This window comes from Panthera pardus, unplaced genomic scaffold (genome assembly GCF_024362965.1).
Source record: "Panthera pardus isolate Hobbes unplaced genomic scaffold, ASM2436296v1 HiC_scaffold_5, whole genome shotgun sequence".
Taxonomy (NCBI): domain Eukaryota; kingdom Metazoa; phylum Chordata; class Mammalia; order Carnivora; family Felidae; genus Panthera; species Panthera pardus.
Window position 1 is genome coordinate 14,484,198 of NW_026526980.1, and position 11,002 is coordinate 14,495,199.

At 46.3% G+C, this 11,002-nt stretch overlaps 1 protein-coding gene across 1 annotated transcript in view; it reads left to right on the plus strand.

Moving 5' to 3' along the window:
• Positions 1–10,588, plus strand: part of DCTN5 (dynactin subunit 5) — a 30,014-nt gene extending 19,426 nt beyond the window's left edge. Inside the window, exon 6 of the mRNA XM_019430341.2 lies at positions 7,522–10,588. Within this exon, the coding sequence (XP_019285886.1) occupies positions 7,522–7,535 (14 nt within the window). The 3' untranslated portion in view covers positions 7,536–10,588. The remainder of the gene's footprint in view (positions 1–7,521) is intronic.
• The last annotated feature ends 414 nt before the right edge of the window (positions 10,589–11,002 follow it).

Consider the following 11,002-nt stretch of genomic DNA (forward strand, 5'->3'; position numbering starts at 1 on the left):
ATTGGCAGAGCTTTGTTGCTGTCTAAACTACCCTCTTGTTAGCTAGTGAAATCCTGCAGGGCATGTCTAACATATTACCATCCAGCCTGTGTTTGAATACCTCTAGAAGGAAGCGTACCACTTTATGCAACTGTCCATTTTCTTTATCAATTTATTTCTTCCAGCTTCATTGAAATGTAATTGACATATAATTTTTTGACTGCCCATCTTGTGGGTGAACAGTGAAAATTAAGAGAAAGTGGGATCTTTTAAAAGCTTCTTCAACACGATTTTAAAAGCCTTGAGTAACTCATGTACGAGATTCCAAAAACCCAATCCAGTTAGTGGAAAAGGGACATGCAGTGAAGTAGAACTTCCCAGTCTAGAACCCCGATTGCACATTCTACTGCCCAGGGGCAACTACTCTGAACAGGTTTTGGTGTGTCCTACCAGAGACTGTCTGCATGCAGCAGCAGATACGTATGTATACCACAGCCTGTGTATTTATACAACTGTGAGCACATAGTAGGTGTGCAGCTTTGCACCTTGCTGCTTCTACGGAATGATACACCTTAGAGGCGGTTCCACCTTTGGCACATACGGGTGATAAAAATGGCAGTCACTAATATTTACATAGTGTTCCCCCATGTACCAGGCACTCTTCTGACTTCTGCACATTTATTAACTTCTTTAGTCCTCACCACCACCAGGGGTAGGTACCATTACTCTTCCCCAAGGAACAGAGGTTAAGTAAAATGCTCAAATTTGTACATCTGATGGGATGGTGAGTCAAGGCAGTCTGCATGTAGAGCCCATACTTTTCATCACTATGCTGGAATTCCTCTCTGTTGTAAAACCTTTCATTGCCCAAAATTGTATCATCCAGCCAGCCCTCACTGTTCAGAAAGCTGAGAAAGTATTTTGCTTTTTCAGGCAGGCAAGGGAAAGGGGGTTGGGAGTGGGTATGGGATGAACCATCCAGCAGTGGCTGCCCCAGGCAGGAAGCCCAGTGTCCCCCTGAGAAGACTGTCTCCTTGCAACTTGCCTTGCTGTCTTGTAGCTGCAGTGGTCGTTTAAGAGCTAAATGGGAGCAGGTTTCATGGGAACTGTGTCTTGCTTGCAGTCAGTAAATAGTGTCTTAAAATTCTGTACCATATAGTTGGCACTCTATAGAGGAATCTGCAAGCTAGATTAGATAAAAATCCATTTAGAATGCTTTGTTGCAAGTGACAGAAATCCAGCCCGAGCCAGTTTAAGTAAGAAAGGGGTTTTATTGGCTTACACAACAGATCATGGAAAAGGTTAGCTTCGGAAGCAATGTAATGTGAATCTTGGGCAAGTTACTTAATCTCTCTGCCCTGTACCCTAAGCTGTACAATGGGGATGACAATGGCACCCCCGTAGAATTGGTTCTGATTAAATGAGGTACTATATGTAAACATTAAAGATCGTTCCTAGCACTCTGCAAGTAATAACATTATCATTGCAGGGATAATTATATCCAGAGACTGAAACCCAATACGGCTCTTTGTTTTCTATTTCTTTTTCACCTGTATGTTAGTAAAGGTACAGACTGGGCTGCTGTAACAAAGAGACCACCGAACTACAGTGGCTGTCTCTCACCTAGCAGTGTGGGGATAGTCAGGTTGTTCAGCGCAGATAGGTGTGGGCTCCAGGAAACCATCAAATACCCAAGTTCCTACTATCTTGTCACGTGACCACATTTAGCTACAAGGGAGGAGGCAAATTTAGTCACTGGCTGCATAGCTAAAACTCTGAGGAAGGAGAGTCTAACAGTAAAAGGGAGAGGGGGAGATTGGACACAGGGAAACAGTAAGCAAGCTCTCCCAGGTCTGCGTTGGCTTCCTTTTCTCCTACTGTAAGCGGGTTCTCTCATTCATTGGAGCCCATGGCAGCTGACTGCTCCAGATTCTACCCTCTCAGCTTACTAGCCCTCAGAGAGAGGCTTCTTCCCCCCAGTTCTAATTTGGAAAATCCTTACAGAAAGGTCCTCAGTGGTTTCTGGCGAGTCCCATACCCTCTTGGATTAATCACTGCCCTAGGGTGTGCAGCCCTATGATAAACCTGATGTAGGTCATGAGCTTTCCTCCATCCCCCCCATGGCTGAGGAACAGCAGAGCCCATCACCAAAACAAGATGCTGGGCAGACAAATAATAGCTACTACAAATAGTAAACGAGTCTATAATTACTCGTTACTGATACTGTTGGAAAGGATGTTGGTGGTCATATGTGTCCTAGGAAAGGCCAGCTGGACTCTGTCTCCATGGTGGCTCTCACCCCAGGGACAATCTGTCACTAGATAATTACCTTTAAAACCCCAGAGAAGAAAGTCTCCTTGTCTTCACAATACTCTCTGAACAGCAGACAGATGGGAGAGACCTCGGCTGGGACTCTTTCCAGTTGTCTTAGGGGACAGGGGAAATTAATTGGCTCATGTAGCTGATAAGGCCAGGGCCAGGTTAGGCTTCAAGCCATATTCCAAGACTCACAACAGCATCATCAGGGATCTGTCTCTTCGGTTCTTGACTCTGCTTTCCTTTGAGCTGGCTTCATTCTCAGGCTTCACGAGTGACCGTGTAGCTCCAGTTATTGGTAGAAAGAGCTCCCTTTCCCCGACAGAACCCCCAGACCTGGCTATCATTGGTCCAAACCTGGGATGTATTCAGCCTCAAGTAATCACTGTGGCCAGGAAGGTGGAATGCACTGATTGCCTAGACCAGGGACACATCCTCACATGGTCCGAGAGTTGGTGTTGGGTGGCTGTGGTGGGGGGTGATGTTGCCAGAAGAGGGGATGGATGGATGCTGGGCAGGAAAAATCACCTGCTGTCCAGTTCAGGCCTCTTCCTTTTCTCCACTTGTCTTCACTGCCCTCTGTTTATCTGCCTACTCTTACTGCCTGTCCAATCTCAAATTACCCTTGGTCTTGGGGGTGGGATGCCTCTGGTTGTACCTGGGCCTGGCACAGGAAGGATGTTGCTTAGCCAAAGTGAAGTGTTGATAAAGAGCCATTTAGGGTCACCTGGGTGGCTCAGTTGGTTAAGCGTCCAACTCTTGATCTCAGCTCAGGTCTTTTTTTTTTTTTTTTTTTTTTAATGTTTATTTTTGAGAGAGAGAGACAGACAGAGCATGAACAGGAGAAGGGCAGAGAGAGAGGGAGACACAGAATCAGAAGCAGGCTCCAGCCTCTGAGCTGTCAGCACAGAGCTGATGTGGGACTTGAATTCATGAACTGCAAGATCATGATCTGAGCCAAAGTCGATGCTTAACCGACTGAGCCACCCAGGCACCCCTCTGTTTTCTTTTTATGTTTATTTATTTATTTTGAGGGGGAGAGAGCATGAGCAGGGGAGGGGTAGAGGAAGAAGGAGAGAGAGAATCCCAAGCAGGCTCTGCGCTGCCAGCACAGAGCCTGACCCACCATGACTTGATCCCATGAACCACGAGATCACAACCCGAGCTGAAATCTAGAGTCAGACGCTCGGGGCGCCTGGGTGGCTCAGTCGGTTAAGTGTCTGACTTCAGCTCAGGTCATGATCTCAAGGTTCGTGGATTCGAGCCCCATGTCGGGCTCTGTGCTGACAGCTCAGAGCCTGGAGCCTGCTTTGGATTCTGTTTCCACATCTCTCTCTGCCCCTCACTCATTCATACACTGTCTTTCTCTCTCTCTCTCAAAAATAAATAAACATTAAAAAAAAAAAAAAGTGTCAGATGCTCAACCAACTGAGCCACCTGGGCACCCTTCAGCTCAGGTCTTGATCTCAGGGTTGGGAGTTCAGGTTTCCATGTCCAGCATGGAGCCAACTTAAAAAAATAAGTAATAATAATAAAGAGCCATTTAGAGGATGCTCCTCTGCCTGGAACTTCTTCCTTGTGGACCCCATAGCACCTTGTTAGAGGAGCCCTTGTCAAGGTCTAGGTAGAATTCTAGTTATGTACTTGTGTTCTTGTCTGAGCCCACACTAGCTGTGAGCTCCTGAGGAGTCAGATGTGAGCCTGTGGGTATCCAGCCCATACTTAATGGGGTGAGCCCCTCCTCCCCTCAGTCCCTACCCAGCCTAGATTAAGTATTATGTTGCAAGATCCCAGGTACAGGGGACAAGGTTGAATGACTGACTCGTGTGCCTTCTGTTGACTGATTCTGGTGCATGTGGTTGCACAGGGTTACTGTGGTTGTTTGGGATGTGCAGTGGCTTCAGAATTAGTCACTTCTGCATGGGCCATTTCACTCAGAGCCTGAGGCCACGCTTCCTTTCTTAGTCACTGACCCATGTGGGTAATGGCAGACTTGAAGTGAATCAGACAAACATTACTTCTATTTAATACATCCTTGGAAGTTTCTCAGCTGTAAAGAAGGGATCTTGGTGGCTAGGTAGGTCTTTCTTGGTGTATTGATGTGGCCAGTGAGAGCCCACAAGAGTCTAGAACATGGAGCCCCAGACACATTCTGACTTGCCCTCAGCCATTCTCTAGGACAAATTGACATTAATGGACCTGGATGGTTGCCTTGGGTGATCAGAGCTAGCTGGCTGATCCCCAGGGGGTAGCTTCAATGGAGTTGCAAGGCCCCTGTAATGACATTGGCAGTGTTGAAACATTGTGTTAAGGCTTGATTATTTCAAAAAAGTTGTCAACAAAGTGTCCTGCCAGCTTGGACCAGTTTCTCCAAGTCCATGATCACTGAAACACTTCTAGAGCCCCCACTAATGTGCTTTTCTAGAATATGCACTTGCTACCTTTAGGGCTCGGAAGGCGGGGCCCTGAGCACATGCTATATCACTCATTTGCTCATTTACCAAATACCTTTTGAGCCACTGCTGAGTGCCCGGCGGTGCCCTAGCCCCTGGAGATACAGTAGACAATAAGATGGAGCCAGATCCTGTCTGTAGGGATGTTATAGCTTAGTAGGGGAGAGAAAGCCAAAGAAACAGAGTTCCCCAATGGAGGCCTGGGGGCCCCTTTTCAGGTCACAGTGGTGAAGAGTGGGCACTGGAGGCAGGAAGATCAAACCCCAGCCCTGCTGCGTACTAGCCTTGTGACTTTGGGCAAGTTATCTCCCCTTGTGGAACCTCGGACTTCTCATCAATAAAATGGGGAAGATGCCTAGGAGTTGTTATGAGGATTTAAATGCACTCAGACGTGTAAAGCAGGAGCCCTGGCTCAGGGTAAGTGCTTAGTGACTGGTAGTTTGTAACAGCTATTATTAGTAAGTGAAAAATCTTGAGTAAAATCCTTCATAGTGTAAGGTACAACATTCTTACGTATTTTTAAATTTAGAAAGAACATCAGCTCATTTATAATCAATCCACCACAAAGAAGAGATGGGAAACAGAAATCACCCTTCCTTGCTTTGCACTTACCAGATTCCAGGCACTTATTAGAAAACATTTAATCTTCCTGTCAAAAAAGTAGGGATTTTTAGAACTCATTATACAGAGGAGGAAACTGATCTTCAGAAGGGTTAAGTCAACTTTCCTAGTGTCACAAAGCTAATTAATGACTGAGCTAGAATCCATGTTTTATGCAGTCCCCCAGTATCCTGAGCCTCCAAGGTACTTGATGCTGAGGACCATCCTTGCTGCCCAGTCAGTTAATTCTTTGTTTTCCTGAAGTTTTGGCTGGTGAGTTGGGCACACCTACTTTTCATTAGGCACTCTGACCCAGACCCTGGAGCAAGAAGAGTTAGCGCAGGACGACCTGCTTCCCCGAGGAGAGGAGATGGCTTGTTCTGTATCTTTAAGTCTGCTGGGCATCACATATATGGTCGATGCATAAGAAAATCGTCCAAGAGAAGAGACACAAGAATGGAGTCCACACCCTCTCTGGCTTTCAGACCTTGGGTCTAGACATTCGGCCATGGTCTTTCTGGGCCCTACCAACATCCCTCTTTTCAGCTGTATTCATCTCAACCTTCGGTGTCTGCTGAGTGCACTTTCTGACTTCGCATGGGAACAGCGAGAGCCTGCGAAAGCAGTAGGGCCAGAGGGGGAGAATAAGGAAATCTGAGACTCAGAAACTCTAAGGCCTCTTGGAGACTCTGAGCTCCCTGGGAGTAGGTGCAGGTTCTTTTTGTTTCAATAATAATAGCAACAACTGGCATGACTATGTCCCCGGTGTGTTTCAAGTGCTGTCCTCATAGACACTCTTTACAAGAACCTTTGGAGATGGGCACATCACAGATAGAATCCTAGAAGATGGGCACTTTAAGTATCCCCATTTTATAGACATGGAAATAGAGGCACAGAGAGGTTAAGTAACTTGCCCAATGTCACACAGCTTGTAAGGAGGAGGGTTTGAACCCAGAGTTCTTCAGTTTAACCAATATATCGTATTGCTTGTTGGTAAGGAGGGAGGGAGGGAGGGAGTGAACAAGTGAGTCTGGGATTTGCGGCTCGCCAGACGGACAAGGCCCCCAGAGGCAGGATGAGGCGTACTCCAGAGTCAGCAGAGTTGGGTTGCAATTCCCTGGCTACAGGACCTCGGGCAGTAACCTCATCCGGAAGTGCCCATGTCCTCATCTTCAAAATGGGAATAAGGTCTTTTTGAGGATGCAGTGAGATCATCTCCGTAAAGCTGTTAGCCCCATGCCTGGTATATGCAGAGTGCTCAGTGAGGGCTCACTGTTAGTATCACTGACGCTCTGCAGATAGATTGTATTAATGTGGCATCACTGCAGCTGTATCAATGGAAACTCCGTGTTGACAAGAGCTAGAAGGGAATATGAAAAAGAAAACAGTTGCTAAACATCAAAGGGAATTACTGTTTTTTCAATGCGTTGTCATTTCTTTTTTCTTTTTTTGTATGTTTATTCATTTTTGAGAGACAGAGACAGAGTATGGCGGGGGGGGGGAGAGGGGCAGAGAGACAGGGAGACACAGAATCCAAAGCAGGCTCCAGTCTCCGAGCTGTCAGCACAGAGCCCGATGCGGGGCTTGAATTCATGAGTTGTGAGATGACCTGAGCCGAAGTCGGATGCTTAACTGACCGAGCCACCCAGGTGCCCAATGCTTTGTCTTTTAAGTGTGTGTCCATTTCTAAACGGAATAAATAGAATATACATGCAGTGGGTACTCAGTGGCCTTCAAATGTGTTATTGGTTGATTCCATTGCTTAAAAAGTCTTATCTTGTGGGGGTTGTTTCTGCCTCTGCAGAAAAGAGTTAGCACTTCAGGCCTGTAATTAACAGTTCTCTTGATGCTGAATTTACTGCTAGGGGTTTGAGTAAATTTGCAATGAGGAAAAAAGGGAAGTTTTTAAAAATGATTTTGTATTTTGTAGCTCTTGTATCTGGAAATATAAAACTGGTTTAAAATGTCACATACTTCACAGTTTCATAAATGCTAGAGGGATCATCCCAATCAAAGAAAGATGCAAAAAAAAAAAAAATTAAGAAGGTGTTGGTGAGATACAGCTTCTGGCGGGTGTGTTGGAGTTTAAATTCTTTGAGTGTTGGAACCAGAACAAGTTTTCATGTAACTGTTGATTTTTGCTATGATTTGTGTCTGTTGGAACCTCTGGAAGGGGAGACAACATGAAAAGAGAAGCAATTTCTGGATGGAAACGCACATTTGGAATTTGAAAAAGCAGTTGCATTGCCAGTGAGCCCTAGGTGAAATGTCCAACGCCTAGAGGCTGATGCCAGGCCAGCATGATGTACATGGTTTTGAGTGGGTCAGACTGACAACATGAAAAGGAAGCCTTGCTTGTCACTTGGACTTGGACCATGGCTGTCTGGTACTGCAGTATGACTTTCTGCAAGAAGCCAAAGAAAAGCAGCTGGCTCTCTTGGAATCCCAGATTCACTAATTGTAGAAGTCTGCATGTGACTAAGCTCAAAACTGGCCTCTGTGAGCTGTTTCAGCCCCAGCAGGAGCTGTGCTGACCTGGAAGCAGACACAGGCTCCATGAATAGGACTCAGACCCTGGGACCGTTGAAGGTTTAGGACCCCTTCTGTAGAGCTCTCTTATGTATTATGAAAACCTAAATCGTGGATGCTGGCCGGACTGTCGGGCCACATACACATGCCCACAGGAGAAGGCTTATTCTCTGATGGGACCATCTACAATCAAGCTGCTGGTCAGCTCTTTGTCGCGAATGCGGAGGCTACCTGCATCCTGATTTGTGATTCCTGCCAATGTTGGGGGAGGGCACATCACAGGGACTGTGACCCCTCCACCTGCTGTTGAAGATCAGACTCTGGGCCTTCTCGGCAGGGATGTCTCACTGGTGTTGACTTGTGTTCGGCTTTCTAGACTAGTTGCAGCTTAACCATAGTGGGCTGATAGCCTGATTCTATTTCCTTACTGCACCCCCCCACACACACCCATACACACCTAGTAAGGTAGGTTCATTATTTGAATATAGCTGTCTCAAGAGGGATTGATCTAGGCTGTTCACTGAATAAAAGGAATGGGAGATGATGTACACCCATTTGGAAACTTTTGAAAATTCAAGCTTTCATCCTCCACTAGTCTGCCAGGGCTCCCAGAACAAAATGCCTCAGACTGGGGGGCTTAAATTAGAGAAATATGTGCTCTCACAGTTCTAGAGGCCTGCAGTCCAAGACCAAGGTATTGGTGGGTTTGACTTCTTTCAAGCCCTCTCTCTTGGCTTATAGATTCTCACCGTGTCCTGACATAGTCACCCCTCTGTGCTGTCTGTATCCTGATCTTCTCTTCTAAGGACACCAGTCAGTTTGGATGAGGGCCCACCCTAGTGATTCTATTTTAATTCAATCAGCTCTTTGAAAGTCCTGTCTCCCAATAGAGTCACAGTTCAGAGGTACTGGGGGTTAAGGCTTCAACATAGGAATGGCAGAGGGGACACAGTTCAACCCCTGTAACACATCCTGACCAATGCCTGAATTTGTCTTTCTGGCTAAGTTAGATAAAAATGTTTATCTGCAAAAATGTATTTGTGTCTCTTGTATACAGCCTTTGCAGATAAAAAGCCTGGAGGAGACTAAGAGGGGATTGGAAGAATGTCGTTGGGTTGCTGAACAGCGGGGCCTACAGATTTTGTAGCAATGAAAAGGCAAAGTCCTGGCACCTGGGGAGCCTGGGGGAAATGGTGGGGGGCATCTATAATCTTGGAAGCTTTCCCCTCTTCCTCACGGAAAGCTCCAGTGCTACCTTTCCATGCTCTGGAGTGCTTTGAGTTCAGACCGCTGAGCCTGTGATCACACCAGGCAGCCCTGACTCTGACGACAGAGGGGGCCAGGGCCCTGAACTTCCACACAGAATGCACACTCACGAGATGGGGACACTTGTATCACAGACAAGTAGAATTGTTTGGAACTGACTGCCTTCAGGCAGCTCTTCCGATACCAAGGGCTGGCTGGATCTTCCAGACTGGACTGGAAGCCCTAGGGCGGGAGAACCGTGGTAAGAGGCTTACACTCGGGGCCCTGTTACCCTTCACTGCCTAACATATGTCTTGCTTGAGGTACCCTAACATTGAAAACTCATTTCCAGTGGGACCATGTGCCCTCTGGGACTGTACTAATGTCTTTGTGCCCTGTCACTACATTGCCTCAGCCCTGGAAGGCTTCAGATCAGCCTGAACTTACTGGCCACGGCTGTGCTGTACCTGAATTGGTGCCTGGGGCCAGGTAAAAATGAATCATACAGAAGTTTAGGGAGGAAGCCACTTGGCTTTCTAAGATAGACTGTTGTTCTTTTTTTAATTGAGGTATAGTTGACATATAACATTATATCTAAAGTAGACTTTGATGGTTAACGGGACCCCTGGCAGGCATAACAGATCAGCACTGCAGTTTGGGCTCATCTTTTTGCATGGGGTCCTACTGATAATACATTTGCTGCAAAGAAGCATGAGCCAAGGCCAAGGGCCAAGGGGATGGACAGCGCAGAAGGGAGTTAACACAGTAAGCCTGAGACTGCTCTCCTTGTTTGCAAGGCTGACCCTTGGCTGGCATCTGGGTAATTGGATTTTGAGTGGATTCTCACCATTACCTAAATAGTAAGAATGGCTCACTGTGCCTAAACTGTGCAGACAGTATGGTTTATGCTAAATGCCTGCTTTTCTTCCAGGAATCCAACATTTTGGTATGTGCCAGGCAGAGGGTGTCTACTTGGCCAGCCTATTGGGCCAGCAGTATAAAACCCTGGGCACTGAGCCTCTAAGGAGCTTCCCTGACAAATAACACTTCACACTTGCTGTCATAACTCATTGCTGGAGGAATTAAGTGTTCTTTGTGTCTATACTGCGAGAAGGCTCTGGGAAGCTTGTACCTGGTTTCCTCTGGGCTTTGTGCTATGCACCTTTTTCTGTTTGCTGATTTTGCTTTGTAGCCTTTTGCTGTAATAAATTATAGCCGGCTGTCAGTAAGACTATATGCTGAGTCTTGTGAGTCTCCTAACAAATCACCAAACTGGGGGGGAGGGCACTTTGGGGACTCCCAAAACAGGAACAAGGGGGACTTCTGGGGTGTTGGTAGTGTTCTCTTTCTCAGTCTGGTGTTGTTTATGTGGGGTGGGTTCAAGTTGTGAAAATTCATTGAGCTGTACAGTTATGATATATACGCTTTCTACATATCTTAAACTTCAATAAAGAGATTACACACCACCAGAGTAAAAGTAAAAACCTTCCTTTTATTCAGCAAACATTTCAGTTACCCCCCCTTTTTTACTAGGCATTGCTCTGGGAGTTTGGGACACGGGCTAGGAAAGATGTCATTGCTTCTACATTTACTGGGAGGCAGGTAAAGATATACTCACAATAATATGGCTGATATTTGCTGGGCTCTATCAGAGACATCATAGGGCGCCAAGGGGCACAGAGAAAGCGCTTCTAACCCGGGTATTTTGCCGTTCTAGGGTTGCTACTCCAGTACTTTCGAAAGTCAGGGAAATGGGCAGAGGGAGATGGCTGAGAACAGCGGCAAACAGGGAAGGTATGTGGGTATGGAGTTGTCAGAGCCTCTAGTTTTGTTTTGCTTTTTTTTCCTTTTTTTTTTTTTTTTTTTTTTTTTGGAAAAGC